Here is a 23,303-nt window from a genome sequence, read left to right as displayed (position 1 = left end):
AAATGACCCCCAGAGAGAGAAAATCAAGCAGGACCTTTTTGCGTTCAATAAGGTAAGTGCGATAGCAGGACGGTCTTTTCTCTCCAGAGACGAAACATGCGGGTTTGAGTTTGCGTTTAAATCGACCGAGCCAACGGTACCGATCCAGAGCCCTTCCTCCGCGGACTCTCGTTACTCTGGTTTGTAATATTGCAGGGACGTTGTCCGTTGTGAGGGGAAGGCTGCTAAAAGCGTTCAGATTTCAGGGGGCTAATTTAATACGAGACAGTTAAAGTTGGTAAAAACCGGCATTTACATTGTTGCATACTCCGAAGTTTTTACTCTGTTACAACATATTTGCTTCTAACTCGTGTTGTTGGAAATGTTTATGTGCAGCTAGATTTTTTTTAAAGTTAAAAACATTCCCTCCATAAATGTTTTGCGTTGCCGACACTCCTAGTGTGAGCAATCTAAATGTTTTATGTTTAATTCGTGGGCTATACTGTACGTTTATGGCAAAATCATTTTTTTTTTATAACAAATTTCTTTGAAATATTTGACAAAACGCTGAACAGAGTAAAGTTTAAAATAAGGTTTTGCTCTCGTTTGCATGTCATCTGCGTATTTCAAATGTAAATGCAAAATAATCAAAAGTATTTTTGTTGGTGAACGAAGAAGAGGAGTTTGGGCAGGTTGCCAAACAATAATATAATTTCCAAATATCGCAGTCCGAGTTAGTCCGACTTTTTTGTTGCATTTGTTGTGTAATGACAAAGCTTTTATCCTAATGACCACAGGCCCTCCGGCTAGATACTCGAAATGGTTGAGTTAACGACAACTTCTAATCACTGCATCTTATCGGCACTTTGCTACGTTTTTATCTCCTCAATTAAAGCGGTGTAACTGTATAAGTACCAATATTAATCATGCCAACTCTGCTTTTGGAACTAGTAAAGATGCGGAGAATCCTAACGTCTTGGTATTGGTCATATAAGACCTAGTGGTAATCTATTTACTTCAGAGCCAAAGGGCAGTGATGGCGTCGGTGTGAATCTTCATGCAGTCTGACACCGTGTGAAATGTCTCCGGAAGGCCCAGACATTTCTCATGTCACACTTCGTCTCATGTCAAAAGCAGCTGGAACATTTGCTTCATCTGCAGTTAAACATATTTTCAGTTTCTGTAAGGAACTCAAAATAATTTATTTGCTTCCGTTACTTCGTTATTCCTGTATTTTCGTGGTAGGAAATCCCTTTCCTGTTTAGTCTGTGTTATATAGGGTATCTGTTATCACTCTGCGTGAGAACATGTCTGATATAAACACTGCTTAACGTTTGATGCTTCGTTGCAATTGAATATAACGAGATGTCAGAATGCTGTGCTGGGTCCCGTCCTAGTCTGGCTGTTTGCACTGGATCAAATGAAGCATACATTTTCATTTTCTCTTCCTCTCATTCAGACTGTTGAACATGGATTCCCCAGTCAGCCAAGTGCTCTGGCCTATGACCCAAAGCTGCAAGTTATGGCAATTGGAACTAAGTCAGGAGCCATCAAAGTGTATCCTTTTAAACATGAAGTCTCTGAGTGGGGCTCTATCTGTGCTGATGAGTGAACACATGTCTATGCTCATTGCTCATCTTTGGGAAAGGAAGTTTTGGAATATGAATGAATCAGAAATGACTTGGGCTGTCTGGGAGGCTTAACGAAATCACCTCCCTGCATGCTTGTTTTCTGAAGAACAGATGTACTTTCACTAGCAAGCTTTCGTCTTTGCTTAGCAACTGACCTTGATTCATGCCATTGTTATAGCGGGTTCTGGGTCTGACCGGGTTCTTTTAATTGGGCCACTCGTACACATGATGACTCTGATGGGAATGTTGCCTGCTCTATGCTTCACTGATGACACAATTACTGAGCTTCTATGGGTCCTGTGGGGGATGTTTCAACACCAGTTAGTTTGGGGTTTTTGCAGGCCAAGTTCTCTCCCACTGTTTGTTTCATATATTCTGCTGAAGTGGTATTTTTAAGTAGTGACTAGTATTAAAAAAAGAATTTGGGGTATAAATACTCAACAATTTATTCTGTATCTATCCTCAATTTAGCTGCCTTTAGAGTTAGCAAGCTCCAGGTCACTGTGTGCATGTTAATTCTTTAGGGTAGAGGAATGTTAGGAGATTGTAATTACTCCTATCAGAGTGCAGTGTTGTAGACTCCCATGGTGATCTGTGATTTATCTTCTCCGTTTGGCTACGGCTGCTCATCACAGACGGAATCCTAAAGAATGTCTGGCGAGTGAGTGTCTCATGCTCCACAGGAAAGACGAGATTGTTGCTGTGTGTGTACAGATTTGTCTGGGTCGGGCTGTTCTCTGAGCCGCTACTGGGATGGTGGGTTGTTGTACACACAGTACGGGTCATTGAGCCTCTAGGAGGCGTGGCAGAAGGAGGCTGGCACCGTCAGGCACAGCCCAGCCACGGGCTGCCGGCTCAGGGGCACTGCCTCGCTCTCTACTGCGCTCTCTGGAGGCGGTAGCTGTAGCCGGACTTGTTCCATTACCCCGTGCCTCACCGGGCCCTGGCTGTCAGCAGCTGGCTGCAACCCAGTTGGGGGAGGGACAGAGGGCTGTGTTGTCATGGCAGATCAGCATGAGGTTGTTTTGAGGTGAGGGGGTTGATTTTGGGGGCATTTCACCTGTTGTCACCTGTATATGGATGGGTAGCGGTGTGAGACATGGTGGGTGGGAGATCTTCTAATGCCTTATCAAGAGTTTTCTCAGAACAGCTGTCCAGGTTCACAGCTGAAAGGACCAGTGCTGTTGAATTACTATTGGCACTGAGAGTCTTTCTGGGTTTATTTCATAAAACCTTGCAGCCTGCCTCCAACACATGTAGCTTGCTTGACCTTATCAAAATCATGCAGAATGACTTTTTTTATATTTTTGGCATTTAGCAGATGCTCTTATCCAGAGCGACTTACAAAAGTGCTTTGTCATCTTGTCACAGAATGTATCTTGGCCAGTACTGTAGGTTAGAGAGAAATTGAACCATTGAACCAAGATACTCCTCAATACAGGAGTCAGATTCCACCTAGAATTGGTCAGGCAGCTCCAGAACACACATTCCTACCCTCTCTGTCTCCCCTTCCCTCACAAACACAAGATAAACCGCCGCCCTAATCTCCATCTGATTTCAGGTGCTGACAGCTGAATCTAGTATATGCACCAACATACAAATACTGAACAATGTGTGTGAAATATGCAGACTTTTTCATCTGTTAACTTTTAATTTTCTTCTTCTTCTTTTCTGAGTTTTGTTGTCTGTTGTGTAGCAGCATCAAGCAGTTGCTGGAATACCAGTGCTAGAACGCCAGTTGTGTTGTGCTGATTATGCCAGATGTGGGGTTCACGCCTCTAAGGCAGCATGGCTTCACTCTCCTGGTCAGCCCCTCCACAGCCGTCTGGATGTGACGATTAGGCTAAGGCCTCAGGCATGTGATTGATTACAGGGCCATTGTTCGTTCTTTCCCCAACACCCCCTCAGTTATCATACTGCTTGCTCTACGTTTTGGGCACGTCACAGAATAGTGAATAGTGACTTGACACAGTCAAACGTTTCAGTCATTGCAGTGTTTTACTTATGACGAGGAAACACGCGGCATCTTTTAACTCCTGAGTCTTGCTCTCATTAGACCGTGATGCGGTGTTGGTGGCCTGGTTAGTTTTTCGCTATGAAATGCAAGCTTTGCTGTTCATAAATATGCTTTAACTTTGACAGCGGAGGCACAGGACAGGAGATTGTGCTGTAAAGCTATGGGCAGAGTGAGTGAATGAGACACGCTCACTCGGGGGGGGGGGGGGGGGGGGGTGTGTGTGTGTGTGTGTGTGTGTGTGTGCACATGCATGGGGTGAGGGGAAATGGAAAGTAATGAGATGTCTGGAACAGAGGGGCCGTTGGAGGAGACGGGTTAACCCCCAAAGAATGCGTGCTGTCTTGCCCCGGGTTCACCCTCGGCAGGAAGAGGAGATTCCTCCATGGCTTTGTCGCCCAGGCCTGGTCTTGCTGAAGGCCTCTTTTGAAACGGTTTCCAAGGCCACCGCTTTTGGCAGCCTGTTGGTTGGGATGTGGAGCTTTCCAGTAGGGCTGTCCTGTATGGACAGAACAGCTATACTGGGATTATACTGCTGTGAAATGCCTTGCAATATATTAAAACTAGTTAAAGTAAAACTGAACCTGGTCTAACATTAAATAAAACTTGTTGGCTGTAAAATTTCTTGGTTCATCTGAGCACTAATTCAGCAAAGTAACACAACATTCTTCACAAGACCAGAAATGGGTCAGAATGCTCGCGGTGCCCAATTAGAAACAAATGTTTTGTCAGAGTGCTCATTTGCATGTCACAGTGTTCTGTATTTCGAGGGTGAATGTTGTGCTGTCGATTCCCTGCCAATATGTGGTACCGCCCCAGTTCCCAGTGCCGAGTGGGAAATACGACATGCCACTGTTTCTGCTGTGGCCCTGCCAAAGTAGTGCAGGCCTTCTGCTTTGGATTACAGTGATGCTGGAAGGAGTCTCGGTAAAGAAACCCCGCCCACAGGCGGCTGTGGAGCAGTTTCTCTTCTGATTTGTCCTTCAGCACATTTAAGGTTTGCATTCAGAATCTTTTGCTTCAAAATTACTCAAGAGAAGGAGTTTGTGTGTTTGTGCTCTCCTGATGGAACGTATTGGCTCATCTCTCCCCGTCTCGGATGTCTCTGTAACTGCGGACATCATTCACCTTATGTTTACTCCACAAGGATTTGGTCAGAGAGGTGTTGGCTTAAAAGATCACTTTCATAGACTTGTAGCGACATAGTGCCAAAATCCCTCAGTTCCAAAGGATTAGATGAAACCACAGACCTCTCGTAACATAAGCAACAAGGACCCGTGTGGAGGACTGACAAACATGCTAGCTTTTGCCTTGTTTATGGGACTCTAAACATACCATGATAAAAAATCATTAGTTACATTCAATCAGTAACATTCTGTGTGTGTTCTTTCAGTAGCAATGATGGAAGTGGTGTATGTTTTTGTGCTTGTATAGGAGTTTGTTTTTAGTGCGACAGATGTTTGTCGTTGTCTTGAGGAGCGTTGAGAAGAGTCTCGTCCCATACCCACCCTCGACACTGCAGCACATCCTGCGTGTCTGGACGTCGGCCCTTCTCTGGTTTCGTGGTCAGCTCTTCTCTCGTGCTGTGCTCTTCTGTACTCTCTTCTGATTGAACGCAGCTGAGGAAACAGTCCGGAATATTCCGGCACTCTGCTCCCACCCCTTCTGCTTGCATTGTACCAGTTTCTTCCAGTGTGCTGCTGAGATGCTTAAATATCCAATGATCTTCCACGGTCTCCCTTACCTACGCATGCACTGTCATTCCCTCCATCTCACTATCTCTCTGTTTCTCTTTATCACGTTGGCTTTTACTCACTGCTTCACTGTGGAAGTCACAAGCCATTAGTATTCGGAGGCACACCTCCTGCACACACACAGGGAGCTTCAACTCTGTCCCCACAACCCCCCACCCCACCCAGCCATGTAGTACGCTGCTCGGCCCCCAGGGACTCTCCAGCCTGTTTAAAATGCACTCTGTGGGCCTTTGGAAATTCAAGGAGCACTAGCGCAGTGAGGAAGCCTCGTTGAGATTTCTTTTATGCTTGTTGGTGCCAAACCTTTCCATTTTTAAAAAGACGGTTGTGCAACTGTGAACTGTAAGAGGTCGTTTTGAACAGTTGCACTAAAGAGAAATTTGGCTCATCAAAGCCGCTGAATTCTTCATTGTAAAGTTGAACAAAATACCTTAAACTTCATATGGTTGCATCCAGTCTAATCTGCTGTGGCATGAACTTATTCTGCCAGTCCTCTCCCTGGGTTACTGATGGTGGCATTGTTTGCTCTTTAACCCAAAGCTACAGATTTTTAGAAATATTTACTGAATCAAAGTTTAGTAGCAATAGAGATGACCACCTGATTCCCTATTTGTTGACCAGCTTGTCTTTTGTTTGTGTTTGGTCCTAAGGTTATATGTATTTACTGAAGCTTTAAAACTGCTTTAAACTGACTTTAACTCTACTCTTACTCTTGAGATAATTAAACTGATGAGCTTCTTTTTCGTCCTCCGCCATAAGGACTGTAATTTTTTTGTAATAAAGATGTGCAACATTATGTGCATGTGATGACTGCAGCCCTGACGAAGTCCCCCCTGGCCCTCTGGTTTAGTCAACACTGAACGCAAGTGTTTTTGTCACTATTCATGCTATGAAATTGCATCATATTTTGGTATGTTTACTATGAGCGCTTCAGTTACTAATTGTCTAACATTGTTGAGTGACTAGGGCAAGGACATGTGTGCATGTCCTGTTCCTCTGCTCCGTGTGGGGACCCAGGGTCTTCTCCTCCTTTACACTCACTTCATTTAATTGGTTCTCTTAGAATCTTTACAGTTTTAGTTCATTGCTAGTCATGTGATTAGATTTAATGATTACAATTTTCTTTTATATGTCCGAGCAAATTTGGGCCTTCGCAGTGATCTAGCAAATATGTACATGTTTTGATAGTTTAATATGCATATTAGCATTTAATTGTGTTTAATGTTGGGAGTATGGAAGTCCTGCTCTGGAAGAGGAAAGCAGGCCACGTTAGGACCATAGCGTCCCCCTTACAGTGGTGGTTTGATTGTTTTTATTTCAAAGTCCAAGTTGAGTTTTGTAAATACCAAAATTGTATCATTGGCAAATGTATGTGTTGAGATTTTTTTACTTGCAAATAAACATTGGAGAAAAAGCCATCCGTTTATGTCCGCCTGTGCAAAAGAACCACAAATTATTTTGCATGTGGTTTTAACTGCGTGAGCTTGTCGGTCCGTTGCCCTTTTATCTGCTGTGCTAGGCCATAACTGCACAGGTCTGCTTCCTGCCAAAGCCTTAAATTGCTTAGAATTCAGATTAAAGTTTGAACATGCTGCACACAAACAATTGTAGATTTCTTTCAAGTGAAAATCCCGCGATTGGTTAGACACTTTGCATATGGCTGTGTAATTAGAAATAAAATGGAAAATGTAATTATTCTTAACTGTTGGCATATTGACTACCTTTTCTGGGGAATTTGAGGTCATGGCATTGGTAGCAGGGGTGTTTCAGCCTGTTGTGACTCGGTAGATGAGGGTCATCCCGGTAGTTGAGGGTCATCCCCAGACTGGTCGTCAGCGGTGCTGTGAGGACCCGTATAGCACCAGAGGATGTGCAGTCGTGGTGAAGACAGAAGGCAGCTTGCGTCAGGAAGCTTTGTGTTGGTCACAATAGATCAGACGGAAAAAGTGGCAGGAAACTGTTGACCACAAACAGGAAATCTCTTGCTTAATATCTTTATTCTATTTCAAACAAATCGAAAAGATGCAGCCTTGTGTGTCGTGTTTACAAACTCTCCATGGTGATGTCGGTTTACCTTATAAACCCTCGAGGATCCTGCGTAGTGAGGACGGAGAAGGGAAGTTGGTCTCTCTCTCTGTGGTGATGGCGGTGAGGGTCCTGCAAGGGGAGGTGTGAAATGAATGTACCTCAACAAGCTTAGTTTCTTCTGTTAATGATTAATGAGCCGTGGAGTAATCAGACCCTCTTCTGAGGTCTCCAGCTGCACCCGAGTCCTCATTCACATCCTCCATCTCCTGTGTTTTAATCTTCATGCATTCCAGGGGTCTGTGGTTCTCCCCCTCCCCCCACTCCCTCCACCCCCCTCGTCTCTTGCTCTGATAAAGCATGGTGAGTGGCTGGGCTGAGAGAAGGCGTGTCCGGCCCGGTGGCACTACAAGTCCCCTTTGCAACAGCAGAGGATGCACCTTGGGGTCGTTCCACTGAAAACGGATGACACAAGAATAGAAGGTGAATACATGACCGGTCAGTTTGGGCCTGGTCCGGTTTCAACAATGTTATCTCATTTCATTTCAGACTCGTTGGTTTATCAGCTAAAGCTATTGTGGCGTGTCTGCCGTTATCTTTCGGCTGTGCGCGCTGAGCCTTTAGCACGCCAAAATAAAACATTTGTTTTAAGGCTTCAAGGGAAATGTTTATCCTTCCGTCTTTGTTTGAACAGAGATCCTCCCAGCCTAATACTAACTCCAGGTCACGTGTCCAAGTTTCTTTAAGCTCTCGGAAATGTCTGCACAAGGCTGAACGTGTGCCGTGCAGCTCCTACACGTGTGCTTCAGCAACGTGTGCCGTGCATTTGTTTTGGTGAGGTCTGTTATTGGCCCCTGTGTAAAAAGCTGCTCAGGGATGTTGTCATGGGTGTATCTTCACATCTGCACATAGTTGCATCCTATTACATGCTGCATTAGATGTACTTGACCTAGATATCCAGTCCTTTGTTACTGGGAGTGCAGTTAATGTTCAAAAGTTCTTAGCGCAGCTATAATGAGAATTCATTGAAGTGATTTATCTCTGAAAGTTTTGTGCTTAGATTGTGCATATGCTACACGTGGATTTTTTAAAAGTTATTTTAGTGCTTCATAAACCAGAGACTATTTTAATAAATCTTGTCAGGTCTGTTATGATGGTGTCCTCTTGTTTTAGGGCGTTTGATGTGCCACAGCTCCCGTTGAGTGTATACTCTTCATCTGCAGAGTTCCCTGTGAAGTGAACGCTGTTCGGTTTTTGTCATCAGACATGTCTGTTTGTTCAGTTTTGCTGCCTGACGCCACTGAAATTGTGTGTGTGGGGGTGGTTATAACCCTTACTATGACTTATGGTTTGTTTTGGAATGCACAATTTGACTATAAAGACAAACCAACAACATAAATTTTAATGCACATCTGCTTGTATAATATTTGTGATTGTTCAATTAAGTGGCCACAAGCATGTGTAATAACAATGTCTCTTGCTTTTTGTTTTAATTTTTGTAATCCTTGTGAACTCAAACCCCTAAGCGGTAAATGGCTTCTTAATTGCGTACCCAGATATGGGGCTCCAGGAGTGGAATTCACAGGGCTTCACAAAGACCCTGCTACTGTCACACAGATCCATTTCCTCCAAGGGCAGGTACAACCATCTTTCAGCTCATGTTCTAAATGCAGTTTATTCTTTAAAAAATATGGGATGTAGAAGTGTAGTGTTGGGTGTGGTTAGAGGGGCACAGTCGGGCATTGTTGGGTGTAGTCTGGGGTGGCCTGTTGGAAGACTCCGATCTGCTGTGTGTTTGCGATGGCAGGGGAGGATGGTGTCTCTGCTGGACGACAACACCCTGCACCTGTGGGAGATCGGGCAGAAGGAGCGCTGCTCTGATCTCAGGGAGGTGCGAAGCTTTGGCCTCCCGGGTCGGTCCGGCATCGAGAGCACCAGGTGCTGCCCCGTCCTACCTCCAACCGTCCTGCGGTTTCTTCTTCTCTAGTTCCTGTTTGGTTACAGGTCATGTGATGAAGGCAGCTACTTTAAAAATGGATTTCCATGATGATTTACATGAAGTTTTTGTGTTGGTGGGCGTGAATATGAACTTGTAGTGGGAGTGGTGGGTCTGACCAGCGCTGGAGTACCCTCAAACATCTAGCACAGATCTGGCTCAGCTTGGAGTGACTGGGTTCTTGCTGTGGTTGAGGTGTGTGGTGTGTGTGTGTGTGTGTGTGTGTGTGTGTGTGTGTGTGGTGTGTGTGATCATGATCATCTCTTCCAGTGCAACGCGTGTGACTGTTCTTCTGGTGAAAAGCAGCGGGGATCTTCTGACTCTGGGCACGGAGGGTGGAGGTGTTCACTTCCTGGAGCTGCCCAGCCTCAGGCTGCTGGACAAGTCTCTGTTCCACGATGAAATAATGCAGAGGTGAGTATGCAAGATGAGCTGTAGCTCCTCCTCCTCCATCCCCACCTCCACCAGTGTTCTGATTACCTACAATCCTGCAATGCACGAGGGGCTACAATCAGTTACAATGCAGTGACTTAAAAACAACATTCAAAGCAAAGCTTTTAAATAACTATTAATGAATATGTGCGAACATAAAGATTGGCTTTATATGTACGCTTTCTTACTCGTGGTTTTTCCTGGTAAATTCGGCGTACTTTCGAGGACGTTTTGGTAGTTTGACTCCAGCTCCCGGTCCCTCAGCCCCACTGGTGGGTGGACGCATTCCACGGTCTGTGTGCTTACCTCATAAAACAGGCATCTGGGGACTCCATCCTGACCGCCAGCACTCTGCAGCCGGAGCAGCGGACTTGCAGCATGCTCGCGTGTTTACCTTCTCCGCTGTGGGCCACTTTTGAACTGGGGAGGGCTTTAATCTGTCCTCCCTGTCCCAGGGCTCAGGGGCCCACTTCCACGCCCAGCTGTCCAGGTTAGACACGTCCAGGTTGGACACGGCTTCCCTCCCAACTACCAGGTTTGCACCTTTGGGCTGAGGTGGCGATGGGTGTGCATGAACCATATTTGTGCGTACGTGCATAGACTCTATGACGGCATGGGTCTAAAGACTTGCTGAAGACAGTTACGTTCTGGTTTCCTTCCATTGCTTTTTAGAGAGTGGCATCCTAGCGTTTAATGTTCAGGTCTGTGACCAGGAACAGCCTGGTTTTCTCCGCTGATCATAATGACTCCTATTAAAAGGCAGAAAATGTGCAGGTCCGCCTCTCAGCGCTCTGTGTGAATGTGTTGGAGTTGAGGTAAATTACAGCTTTCCCAGTGTCTTCACCCCCCATGGTCCTTGGATGTCTAAGCTCAAGTTCATCCTTCTGCATGAAGAGACCGTAAACTGTTCATTAAGCAGGCGCAATCAAGTCTAATGACTGCCCTGTCTGAGCTACTGATAATAAGTAGTTGTCGTCCAGCAGACTACAGAACGGCGTGCTTTTGTAGCGAGTGCCAAAATTCCTGAGCTGCTGTCAGAGAGACATTTGAGAAAAATATCTCGGGCACATCCCTGAGACTTGGCACGGTGCCAGAATCCCTAAAATACTGCGAGACTGTTACAAACAGCAGGGCTGCTTTATGCTCAGCTGTTTGTCTTTAAGCCTTGTGAGTGTTGTCTTCTCAGTTGTGTTTTGACTGTGTAGTCCCAATGAATATCTCTTCTGAGGCCATGTCAGGAGGTTGGGGCCCCTGTTATTTTGAGAGTTCCAGTCGACAGAATCACGCTTGTTGCTCCTATTTGGGGGCTTTATGAGCCTTCCTGCATGGGATCTACGTTTGTAGCTGTCGCCTGGCAACTGTTTCTCCTGGCCGGCTCTGGCCTATTGCGTGCTGAGTCACTGTCTTGTTGCTCCTTGCTCTGCTCCGTTGTGGGCGTGTCCTGGCCCGGCTCGCTGAGCGTGCCCAATACATTCCACTGCTGTGCCACAGCTGCAGAGGAATCCCGCTCTGCGCCTTTTGATTGGTCACCGTAGGTCAGGCCCTCTGAGGGAAATTTAAGCCACTTGGCAACTGATAACGGGAGTTGGCTTTGTCCTTGTGCTCTGTCACTTTTTTCAGGAAATACTACGAAACCTTTTCATTCAGATTCATAGGTTTTTCTCTCTCTCTCTCTCTCCCCCCTCCCTTTTCCAAATGTGAATCAATGCAATTGCTCCCAAATGTTGGATGCATTGTGCACTGTACTGGTGCTTCTACTACTAAGTGCTAAGCGTTTTCAGGGTGGTAACACAACACTCCCCATTGTCTGCATGTTGCATTTTACCAAAGAGGGCCTTTGGAATATGTGCATAAAGCATCGCTCTACTGCACAGAGCCCTCTGCAAGCTCAGCTGACTGATTTCTGGGGGTCGGGTAGAGATGCTCTTTAAATTCACTTCTGATTGCACTTTAGAGAAATGTTTTTTTTTTCTCACTTTTTGAAACTGAGAGAGAAAACAAACGAGGTTCACCGTTCACACACGGGGCTGTATCGCCCTAATGCAGTTCATGCAAATGAGTGTATATTCCTGTGAATGAGCTGTGATGGGCCTCTGACTGTGGCTGCTGGGCTGCAGTGTTCCTGATGACTACCGGTGTGGGAGGTCCCTGGGGCCTGTGGAGGCCCTGCAGGAGCACCCGCTGCACCCGCACAAAACCCTCATCGGGTACAGCAAAGGTCTGGTGGTGCTGTGGGACCGGAACAGCCGACACGCAGACAACCTTTTCCTGGGAAAGCAGGTGTGTGTGTGTGTCTGTGTGTGTGTGTCCCTTTGTGCAGACAGGGAGAAGTAGTGAGAGAGGGAGAAAGAGACAAAGATTGATTAATGGTATTTTTAGTACCAGCTATGACTGGGTGATTTCAAATTTTACATTAAAAATGGCTACTTTGGCATTAAATGTTCTGAAAATCTCTATTTAAAAAAATAATAAGAGATTACATCCAGCCTCCACCTTTAAATCAAATTTTTCTAGAACATCTGTATGTGAATCATAACTTGGATGAGATTTCAGATGTGTCAAGGGCAGTTCATGTTAAGTTCAGTATGCTTAACTTTGTGTGTGTGTTACTCTTGCAGCAGCTGGAGAGCTTGGTCTGGGTACGGTCAGGAAACAGCTTTGTCAGTTCCCATAGTGATGGTGGGTACATGGTGTGGAGTGTTAGTAGCACCACCCCCTGCACCCACGAGCCCGTCACCTCCACTATCCCATACGGTAAGCCACTCCTCTCCCGTCTGTTCCGAGGGCAGAGGTCACCATGGTGGCACTGTTCCTTCTGTCTTAATACAAGCTTTGCTGTCTGTTCTCCCACGAGTGGGTCTGATTGGTCATGCCTGTTTCTGGCATTATGCTACAGAACAAGTGTGACTTTCACCAAGCAGCCCGGTGCTGAAGATGCATATTGGAGTGGCTCAATAAAGACGCTGCACTTTGGCTGTGGTGATATGCTGTAAAACGCTGACTTGCCGTGGGATTATGCCATTATCCGTAATTGTCTCTAAGCAGGCCGGTCACCCTCTAAAAATGTGTTTAGCTCATAGAATGCCCGGAAATGTAGTTCTGAGACACAAATTTGAGCCCATGTGACACTTTTAGTAGCCTAGTAAACTTCTTCTCCAGACGTAGGACCCCGATGGCATAAAAATCCACATTTAACTGCTCACATTTAACTCTTCACTGGCTTCTAGAGCTGTCCAGCCCGCTTTCCTGTCAGCTCTCAAGTCCTTGACTCCTGAGTCATCAGAGCGCACACTGTGTGGCGGTTGTGGAGGTGAAGGTTTAAACGCTGTTCCTCTCTTGCTCTCTCCAGGACCCTTCCCCTGCAAAGCTGTGAACAAGATCCTATGGAGGACCATCCAATCAGGGTCTGTGTCCACACCGGGCCGCAGTAGTGATGCGCGGGGGCGAGTGTGTGGTGTGTGTCGGTCGGCGTCTCTTTGACTGGGCGGGTCTTTCTCTTGGCAGGGCCGCGCAGGTGTTATTCAGCGGGGGCATGCCCCGGGCCAGCTATGGTGACCGCCACTGCCTGACCATCCTGCAGGACAGCGCGCACGTCACGCTCGACTTCACCTCTAGAGTCATCGACTTCTTCACCGTCCACCATGTGGAGAGAGACCAGGGTGAGCAGGCCGAAACGGGATCTCAGAGAAACGCACTTGTGTCTCATGAAAACTGAAGCATTTTGTGTGCATGTGCATAGGGGGATATCATCAGGCCTGTTAAATGGCAGTTCTTTTAGAGATGGTTTTATACACACTTGCGTAATGTCTTTCTTGATGGCCTCCAGAATTCGATGATCCCTCTGCTCTCGTCGTGCTCCTGGAGGAGGAGCTAGTGGTGATCGACCTCCAGACGGCCGGCTGGCCCACCGTCCCGGCGCCGTACCTGGCCCCCCTGCACTCCTCCGCCATCACCTGCTCCTACCACATCTCCAACGTACCCAGCAAGCTGTGGGAGAGGGTGGTGAGCGCCGGCCTGCAGCAGCAGTGCTCAGCTCAGGCCTGCACGGTCCGTACTTCAGATATTTGTGTAATAAATTCTTAATGCTTAGCATGTTAATAAAATCATGAAGAAGCAAGTGAGCCAAACCCCGCCCCCGAGCCAAACCCCGCCCCCGAGCCAAACCCCGCCCCGGCGTTTTCATTTATTATGGGAGTGAATATGAAGTCTGCCTTGAGCAGTATACTCATACTATATTTTTAAGTTGTTATTGCTTAGAATCAAGCGTGTGATTCATAGTGGGTGGTTTTATTTAACAACCATCAATAAAACATTAACCACCAGAAGAGCAGAGCCTTTTAATGATTGTTGCATCAGACATTGTGAAGTGTGTATGGCCATCTGTAGCATGTGATTTGATTGGAAGTGTCTGCTTCATGAGGTCTGTAATGGCACCTCCTGTCTAAATGATCTCCTTCATGCTGTTGTGACAGAACTGGCCAATATGTGGAGGGAAAAACTTGGCACCTGAAGTCAAACAGCGAGAGCTGCTTCTGACCGGGTAAGAGCTGTGGATGTGTTCAGTACATCTAACTGAGACACTTTTGTTTATGTTTTTGTTTAATGACTTGCACATTGAAAGTGGGGAGACCTAATTAGAATATATACATGCATTGTGTCAACAAGGTTTTCACATTGTGCAGAGAAAAGCAAAGCAGATTGTGTGTGTGTGTGTGTGTGTGTGTGTGTGTGTGTGTGTGTGTGTGTGTGTGTGTGTGTGTGTCAGGCATGAGGACGGCACGGTGCGTTTCTGGGATGCATCTGGAGTGGCACTCCAACCCCTCTACAGGCTCAGTACAGCCAGCATCTTCCAGACGGATTGTGAGCACAACGACAGCTTGACCCAGACTGCCGAGGAGGAGTGGCCTCCCTTCAGAAAGGTCACGCATGGCTTTGTGTTTATCGCCTGACTGACCAACACAGGCTGTTCTCTTCACAGCTTCACTCACTGAGCAAAGGGCTTCATGGAGGTCCGTCTTTTTCCTCCAAAGCACAGGCAGCCTCTGGGTCTCAGTGTTCCTGCTTTGTGTCTCTCCTCCTCCTCCTCTCTCTCTCTCCTCCACTCTCTCCTCCTCCTATCTCTCTCTCTCTCCTCCACTCTCCCATGCCCATCCCTTCATTCCCCCTGCACCTTTCTGCCCCGGCCTGTTCTGCAGCAGAGCGGTGGACTGCAGTCTGGCGTGTGTCCCTGCGTCGCCCCTGGGAGTAACGCTGCTGTCTGTCTGCCTCTCTTCACACTAATGTAAAACAGACTGTCTGTCTGAGCTCAGACCAGTTCACTCACATCTGCTGAAGACCATGCACATTCCTCCCCTGGTTGGCACAGCTAGAGCGCTGCCTTATTTCTGCCATGTTTTCTTCCTTGAGCTGTATATTCCTGATTGCTCTGTTTACCAACTAAAGGCCAGCATGTTAATTTTAGTGTTGGTGAGTTCAGGATATAGATATAAGCCTTTCTGTTGAGTGTGTGTGTGAGTGTGTGTGTGTGTGTGTGTGTGTCTCTGTGTTAAATAAATAATTAAATAAAAAATAGCTGCCATTTTCTCTATGGAACTTTGGAGCGTAATCTGTTCAGGGCATGTGTGCTACAGAAAACATATGGAGGCTACTACAAACTGTCTGGGATGTCAATAGAGACGCACACAAAATGTTTTATGGTCCGTTTGTGTGAGTGAGAGGAGAGATGGTACCTCGACAGTATATAGAGCTTCCTGTGTTTGCCTTTCATCTTTTTGCAGGTGGGCTGCTTTGACCCCTATAGCGATGACCCCAGACTAGGGGTGCAGAAGATCTGCCTGTGTAAATACAGCGGCAAGATGGTGGTCGCCGGTACTGCGGGGCAGGTAGGACCAGATACGCGTTACACATATCCACACAGTGCTGCTGAATCTGGGCCCTCGGGCTACACCGGTTCTCCCTTTTGCTTGCCCCCCCCCCCCCCCCTAAAAAAAAGTCTATCTATCTATCTATTTACTTTTTTTTTTTTTTTTAAGGTGATCGTAATGTATCTGTGTGACGAGAAGTCTGATCACATGATCGACCTGGCCACAGTGGACCTCCTCCAGGACCGGGAGGGTTTCACATGGAAGGGTCACGACCGGCTGCCTCCCAAGTCTGGCTCTGTGCTCTTTCCCCCCGGATTCCAGCCCATCGTCCTGGTGCAGTGTATGCCCCCCGCAGCGGTCACCGCGGTAACGCTACACGCGGAGTGGAACCTGGTTGCGTTCGGCACCAGTCACGGCTTTGGTCTCTTTGACTACCATCGGCGCAGCCCGGTGCTGGCAAGGTAACCCTGGGGGTGTGGCCAATGATGGAGCCTTCACAGAGTAGTGGTAGCACATTACACAATACAACGTTCTAGCTTCAAACGAACGCTCAATTCTGAACAAGCTTTGCTTTCAGAATGTGCAACGAGTTCCTAATTATGTGACCCCCTTGATGCCATTCTTTGCCTTCTCGCTGCAGGTGCACGCTACACCCCAACGACTCGCTGGCCATGGAGGGCCCGCTCTCGCGGGTCAAGTCCCTGAAGAAGTCCCTCCGCCAGTCCTTCAGGAGGATCCGTAAGAGCAGAGTGTCGGGAAAGAAGCGCGCTGTGCTCAGCAGCCCCTCCAGTAAAGTGAGCACCCCTCTGGCCACACCCCCCACCAGTGCTCGAGCGGCCCGGCCCCAACACGTGTGCCTCTGTGCGGTCCAGGTTCAGGAGGCTAACGCCCAGCTGGCGGAGCAGGACGCGGAGGTGACCCCCGTGCAGAGGCGGATTGAGCCGCGCTCGGCTGACGACTCTCTCTCCGGCGTGGTGCGGTGTCTGTGCTTTGCCGACACCTTCCTCCGAGACGGTACCAGCACACTGGGTGTGGCCCACACCGCAGCTAACAGTGTAGACCCTCCAGTTTTTCTGCTTCTCAGGAATCGGTGGAATCGGAAAGGACTTTTATTTTGTCGAGCTAGCCCTCTAATGCATATGAGCCCTGACCACTACACTAGTTTCAGCACATGGCTTGGATTGTGTTCTATAAGCTGTCTATTCCCCTGACCAGTACTCTGAGCTTGGGGAGGATCAGAATACTTCATACTTTTGCATACTGTAATTGCTGTTCTGAAATGTGTGGACTGCTGTAGAATACAAAATACCTCTGAAATGTAGTCTCGCCCAAACTCACTCAGCCAATGGTGGGTGGGTTGTTTTGAAATGACAACAGTGCTGGATTTGGAAGGGTCTGATCCTTCTCTGGACCACACAGGCAAGATCTGCCTGGTCTCCAGCATCTGCAGATGTGCTGCCTAAACTTGCACAATAGAGGTCAAAAGACGTTCTGGCAGGGAGTTGGAGGGGGAATTCAGAACAATGTGTTATTGTTAGTTTAATGCTGTAAAATGTGTGGTGTCTAATACTTCAGAATTTATGGACGAGTGGTTAATGTTATTGGACGTTTATACTGTCCTAGGTCTAGGTTACTTTAGAGAGAAACAGATGTTTAAAGAACAATGTCAAAAGCTACACTTGTAGATACTGTTCAGGCGATCCTATTAGTGATGGGTGATTTCCATTATTAACTGTTAAGACTGTTTTAGAATAAAATACTCTTTCTTGAGGCTTTCCTACTTCCATATTTAATCTGCCTAAATCTTCTACAAGCAGATGTTAGCAGTCATTCTCCCCTGATCCTCAGGAACACACCACGGCCCAACCATGTGGGCGGGGACGAACTCCGGCTGTGTGTACGCGTACGCACTGGACGTACCCCAGCAAGAGAAGTTCTCGGAGCAGAGCGTGGAGGCACTGCTCGGGAAGGAGATCCAGCTGATGCACAGGGCGCCTGTGGTGTCCATCGCCGTGCTGGACGGCAGGGGCAGCCCACTGCCGGAGCCATACGAGGTGTCCCGAGACCTGGCCAAGGCTCCCGACATGCAGGGCAGCCACTCGGTCCTGATCGCCTCCGAGGAGCAGTTCAAAGTGAGGGGGCGTGGTTTAGGTTTTGAATAAATCCTTTTTTGGGATTGTATGAAATTGTATCATTATGATGGGGTGGGGGGGGGGGGTAGTATTAGATTTTGTTGGCCTTTGAAAAAGCACAATATCCAATAATGTGGGGGTTTCCCAGGTGTAAAAGAAGAATTTTTAGTTGCCAATAGATGGTGTATATAGTGGCTGTATCAGAGAATTTATGTATGATCGTGGAAAATATAAAAATTAAAAGTTTAAATTAACCTCCTGAAAAATAATAATATCTAAACTATGCAAAAATGCTGCAAAATAACCTGAGAACACCAGGCTTCTACTGTTGCACTGTGTGTGTTTAGGTCCAGGTGGTGCTGCACTGTGTGTGTTTGGGTCCAGGTGGTGCAGCTCAGCTGCTGTGTGATGTGTTGCAGGTGTTCATGTTGCCTAAAGTCAGCGCCAAGACCAAGTTCAAGCTGACGGCGCACGAAGGCTGCCGCGTGCGCAAGGTGGCGCTGGTGAGCTTCTGCAGCGCGGCCTCCGAGGACTACTCTGAGAACGGCCTGGTGTGCCTCACCAACCTGGGGGACCTCCACGTGTTCAGCGTTCCCGCCCTCAGGCCGCAGGTGCGCTACGACTGCATCCGCAAGGAAGACATCAGCGGCATCGCGTCCTGTGTTTTCACCAAGACCGGGCAGGGTGAGGCGCTGGAACGTACCATCTGGTTCGGGGGGGTGGGGGGGGGTGGGTTTAACTGTTAACAGCTGGTTCCATAACCCTTTTGCTCTCCGACAGGGTTCTACCTGATCTCTCCGTCTGAGTATGAGCGGTTCTCTCTGTCTGCGCGGGTGATCACAGAGCCGCAGTGTCGGGTGGAAGTAGAGAGACCGTATGAGCCTGCGGAAGTTGGGTACATCACCTGAGACTTTTCCTGTTGTGCTCGTGTGGGAATCTTAACATTTGTCGCCATTGAACAGAATGAACACCTCAGCAGATCTGAAAGTAATGTGCTGTGTCATGCTTGATCTGAAAGATCTGCTGAGTCATGCTTTTAGGGAACGTAATTTGGCAGCTAGGGAGTTTTTTTTTTTGCTTATTCTGTCTCTTGCTTACTGCAGTCAGATAGCCTGAAGCAAAGCTGTACCTACAGTGTGCAGAGAAAGGTAGAGGTCTGAAGGTGAACGTGGGTCAGGAACTGATCTGGCTGGGTTTTTGAGAAGCCTTCTGCTCCATCATACTGACTAGTGCTGTTTGCTGGAGCCAGCAGGTGTCCATGTGTGTTCAGTATGTGGTAGTAAGTCACTCTCTTGGGATTTTTCCAGCTCCTGCACGAGCGTGTCGCCCCAGGCCAACGGCACGCACAAGAGCCAGTCACCAGGGCAGAGCCGGAATGAAGGTAGAAATTCTGCTTTAAATTCTCAAACTAGACCTGAAAGTAGAGTTATGGTTTTTAAAAAAGAATATCTTCTCACTCCTGTTGAATGTGTTGCCCTGTAGATGTTCTACATTATCTGTAAAAATGGCATTTCATATACCTTTTAAATTAGTTTTTTCTTTCCCCCTGAGTGAAAAGGGAATGTTGAATCCGTAGTAAGAGCCCCCATTTTTAAATTATGTTTATTTAATTAGGTGACCGTTTCATCTGGTGTGTGTGTGTGTATGTGTGTGTGTGTGTTCCTGACTGATGGCAGTATTTGAGGAAATGCAGAGTGCCTTGTCTTCTCCCGCCCTCGACTCCCCAAACAGCAGTGCCGACATCACGCTCGACACCACGGGCGAGATCACCGTGGAGGATGTAAAGGATTTCCTCGTGTGAGTCCTCGGGAGCAAGTTTCCCTCTCGCAGGTCACCCTTCATGGGGTCAGAGTGTCTGGTGTACAGCTGTGGTTAATAGGATCTCTGCTTACGTTAGGATGCAGATTCTGTCTGTTTGCTTTAGAGGTGTGTGTGTGTGTGTGTGTGTGTGTGTGTGTGTGTGTGTGTGTGTGTGTTTCCTCAGGAGTGTGGACGAGGCTGAGAATAACCTGAGGAACATGAGTGACGAGGACAGTCGCCCTCCTGGAATCCTCATCAACTGAAGGGAGGCGGAGGTGAGTCTCTCCTCAGGGTCAGGGCAGCTGCACTGGAGCCTGCAGGGGCGTCGCAGAATTTGGGTGGAGAGGGAAGTGGATATCCGTTTTTGGATACTAAATCGGAAGGATGTATCCAAGCAAGGAAATGAACACATGAAGAGGGAGAGAGAGAGAGAGAGAGAGAGAGGGTGTGCATACACTTGAAATTTAATTTGGGAATGGCAATTCTTTGATCTCCTTCTGCATGAGTAAACATTTTATGAACAGTATTAAAAGACAACATGACTCTCATTGCCATTTTGTAGTTCCTGCTAACAGAAATCGTGTGGCTGACAGGCCACACAGACAGCAAACCTATTGGACAGCACCTGTGTCCATGACTCCGCCCCCAGGGCTGTCCCCAGTGTTCTGCACTAGTGTGGCTCTCTGCTCCAGTGAGCTGGTGCTGTGCCATGAGAAGGATCTGTGGACTTCTCCATCTCTCCTTCTCTCTCTTTCCTTATAACTTGCATTCCAAGTGCTTAAAAACAAACACACGTGCACACACACACACACACACACACACAACCCCCCCCCCACATTAACCCAGTCCTCCTTTACTATTTGGGCTCTAACATTTTTCTGACCCTGTGATTTTTGTATTGTAAGTACTGTATTGTGGAGCATGACCAGGTAGCCTGCTGCCTCCCCTTGTGGACATGTCTGGTAATGCAGGTCGTAGTGTCTGAGTGAAACCATACCTTGCTAGTTGGACAAGTGCCTATAATGCAGTAAGGGCCCAGATTACATTTGTAATAAAGATTCTGTTTTTTAGGGCTGGGAGATGTGATGCAGACTGGCTTGTTGATGACGCTGGGGACTTGCACAGTGGGAGAATACTGCACTTTCCCTGTTTGCCAAAACATTTGAATGTTTCACTGTGTGCCCTCATGCACCTTTTCTCCAGCTGCATTTCCACCCCTTCCACTAGATGGCGCTGTAGAGCTCTGGTTGGGTGTGAGGCTCCTGACCAGCGTAGCAGAGAAAGCGGGTCCGGCACCACACGCACTCGAGCGGCTGTCTGCACACGTGCACTGACCACGTGCTGAGTATTATTTTTTATTCTTTACTTCTCATAAACATTCCTCTTTTGTTGTGCCACCATTCCATTTGTGCCATGCCCCTCACCGTGCTGCCACTCAAGGAGTTCAACGGAGGACTGCAGTGAGGACGTTTCTGCTGCCCCTTGGTAGCCTTTACAACACCATCCTGTCATGGCTTTCCATCAACACAAAGGAGGCAGCCACTGAAAAGTGAATCTTATGGACCCTGTGGGTTTGGTAGAATAATCTTTTCCCTTTTTAATGTCTCATGTAACCACTTGCCATTGTAAGTAATTCTGACGATTAACTGTGAAATGTAGAGTTTGAAGGAGCACGGTGTGTTAACACTACAGGTATTCTTATCCGCAAAGAGCACGGTGTGTAACACTACAGGTATTCTTATCCGTAAGGAGTTTGGAGCTGCTCAGCTTTCTTACTCTGTGTGCTTTTGTTTCAGTATTAATAATAAATGAAGGAACTAATAATGGTTTTTCATGTAACCTGTATTCTAGAGTAATTTTATACTGCCTATAAATTTGGAACTTTGTATTTTTTAGATTACTTAGGCAGTTAGGTGTGTCTAACTGCATTCTCTTCCTCTTTCAGTTGTGTGGTAACAATAATTAAAAATGATCTTTTCATGATTTGAAAGTTGCCATGCAAAAGGAATATTGTCCAAAAATTGTTTAGTCGAGTCCAATTCCTGCTTGTTTGAAACTGTATGGACCAATTTCTCCAATGTCTGTGGATTTTAGAGATATAGGAAAATGCATTTCTTTTATTTTTTTATGTAATATGCTACATTTGTATAATTTTTGAAGGGAAAACCACGGTATATTGTCATGTTGAAGCTCAACACTCATCTCTATATTTCCAGGTTTTAGATTTCAAAGGGACCTCACTAATGTCATAGTTCAGTTAATCTTTGTTTTGTATTCTGTCAAACTAACATTTGTTACACCTGAACCCTAGTCTGTGAATCTGTATTTAATTTGTATTTTCTTGTGTAGAATTGTAACTGGAGATAGTTATGCCAATGAGTGTTAATAAAGTATTTACTCCTTTACAATGGTTCATCTTTATCACTCAATTTGATACCGTATTGCATTTCTCTTGATACATTAACCATGGAAGCAGATGCGTTGTTTGGGGTTTTTTTATTTTATTTTATTTTTTTTAAGAACATGCAGACACTACATCCAATCTCCTCGATACAGATACCACACTACACCCAATCTCACGGAAATGGGAGAACAATTCTACATACCAGGCCAAGCTTTAGCTTTTTGTTGTTTTAAGATGTTGGTAGAAAAGAAATAACCTTTACCTGCCGAATTTTAATGTTGCATTGTGTTCCATGTTTGAAAAGTGCTGGAATTTTGGCTAACGTACTTAAAATGCTTGAAATTGTAATGGTATTTCGTTTCACAACAAAGATGTCTGACTTTTGCTTAAGTTTACAAATAGGGGAGACCGGGTATGGTTGTAACATGGAGAGAGTTGTAACACAATCAGTTCCAGCCATCACGGATAAGATAGGAGTCATATGATGATTCCAGTATTTACCCAATTCCTCCCTGATCCCTCATGGTGAATATCAAGGCTGGAAACACACACGTAGATTCCATTGAGAAAATACTGATTTTGAGGTGAGAAAGTAAATTTCTGAATCAAGACAATATTTTGTTTAGTACTTATACTATTGCAGATAAAACCATATGAATTATATTACATTAAACTGTAGTTTCTCAGGTAAATTGTGATGCATTTCCCCCTGTTAATTTCAAACCACCTTGCTAATACAGCTAGTTAATGGTTGACAGGGGTGGGGGAGGTTGTAACACAGCTTACAACTGTATTACAACAATCACCATACAACTAAGAAAAACATTCTTGATTTTAATAATTTTAAAGAAAGACTGACAGAGGTGTGCCTGCAAATGCTTTAAAAAAACATCTGATAAGGTCACAATGAAGGGCAAGTCAGTCAGATCAGTTGCAAAGGCACGTGTAACCAGTGTTGGGAACGTTATTTAAAAAAAGTAATTATAGTTACTCACTTGTTCAAAAAAGTAACTGAGTTAGTAACTGAATTACTCTATAATAAAAGAGCGTGTGTAAAAACACTGGCTCTGATTGGCTACCATAACGCTGCCTTAGCCAATCGCTTACTGACTTGTTAAGTTAAACAAGTGTTATACAGAGAACCGTGATCTATCGAGATCTGTTACTCCTCAGTAGCCTGGGCAGCGGTCCGCTCGCTTTACTGTTATTATATCACTATAAAGTAACGCACCGCTTTTAATGACCAGTAACGTCAATGGCGTTTTGACGACA

At 46.4% G+C, this 23,303-nt stretch overlaps 1 protein-coding gene and 1 long non-coding RNA gene across 3 annotated transcripts in view; one reads left to right on the top strand and one right to left on the bottom strand.

The window, feature by feature from the left end:
* llgl1 (LLGL scribble cell polarity complex component 1) overlaps nucleotides 1-22,035 on the top strand; it is a 22,292-nt gene extending 257 nt beyond the window's left edge. Inside the window, exons 1-23 of one of the 2 annotated variants that reach the window (XM_077009150.1) lie at nucleotides 1-52; nucleotides 1,439-1,536; nucleotides 8,960-9,041; nucleotides 9,211-9,341; nucleotides 9,670-9,813; nucleotides 11,949-12,111; nucleotides 12,453-12,585; nucleotides 13,181-13,235; nucleotides 13,336-13,490; nucleotides 13,658-13,878; nucleotides 14,304-14,371; nucleotides 14,597-14,750; nucleotides 15,609-15,713; nucleotides 15,864-16,156; nucleotides 16,336-16,489; nucleotides 16,568-16,709; nucleotides 17,544-17,827; nucleotides 18,247-18,511; nucleotides 18,608-18,722; nucleotides 19,135-19,208; nucleotides 19,504-19,624; nucleotides 19,812-19,902; nucleotides 20,699-22,035. The exon at nucleotides 1-52 is cut by the window's left edge and continues 257 nt beyond it. In XM_077009150.1, the coding sequence (XP_076865265.1) occupies nucleotides 1-52; nucleotides 1,439-1,536; nucleotides 8,960-9,041; nucleotides 9,211-9,341; nucleotides 9,670-9,813; nucleotides 11,949-12,111; nucleotides 12,453-12,585; nucleotides 13,181-13,235; nucleotides 13,336-13,490; nucleotides 13,658-13,878; nucleotides 14,304-14,371; nucleotides 14,597-14,750; nucleotides 15,609-15,713; nucleotides 15,864-16,156; nucleotides 16,336-16,489; nucleotides 16,568-16,709; nucleotides 17,544-17,827; nucleotides 18,247-18,511; nucleotides 18,608-18,722; nucleotides 19,135-19,208; nucleotides 19,504-19,624; nucleotides 19,812-19,890 (3,088 nt within the window). In that variant the 3' untranslated portion in view covers nucleotides 19,891-19,902; nucleotides 20,699-22,035. Of the gene's footprint in view, nucleotides 53-1,438; nucleotides 1,537-8,959; nucleotides 9,042-9,210; nucleotides 9,342-9,669; nucleotides 9,814-11,948; nucleotides 12,112-12,449; nucleotides 12,586-13,180; nucleotides 13,236-13,335; nucleotides 13,491-13,657; nucleotides 13,879-14,303; nucleotides 14,372-14,596; nucleotides 14,751-15,608; nucleotides 15,714-15,863; nucleotides 16,157-16,335; nucleotides 16,490-16,567; nucleotides 16,710-17,543; nucleotides 17,828-18,246; nucleotides 18,512-18,607; nucleotides 18,723-19,134; nucleotides 19,209-19,503; nucleotides 19,625-19,811; nucleotides 19,903-20,698 lie in introns of both variants that reach the window. The other variant, XM_077009149.1, reaches the window with a different exon arrangement.
* Nucleotides 3,874-7,648, bottom strand: LOC143517047 (uncharacterized). Its single transcript, XR_013131837.1, has 3 exons — nucleotides 7,453-7,648; nucleotides 7,100-7,335; nucleotides 3,874-4,140 (listed from the first exon to the last, which is right to left on the bottom strand). It is a non-coding gene; the product is annotated as an uncharacterized LOC143517047 (long non-coding RNA).
* Nucleotides 22,036-23,303: the final 1,268 nt, after the last annotated feature.

This window comes from Brachyhypopomus gauderio, chromosome 6, assembly GCF_052324685.1.
Source record: "Brachyhypopomus gauderio isolate BG-103 chromosome 6, BGAUD_0.2, whole genome shotgun sequence".
NCBI lineage: Eukaryota > Metazoa > Chordata > Actinopteri > Gymnotiformes > Hypopomidae > Brachyhypopomus > Brachyhypopomus gauderio.
Note: the sequence above shows the minus strand (reverse complement) of the source record. Positions and strands in the feature narration are given on the sequence as shown.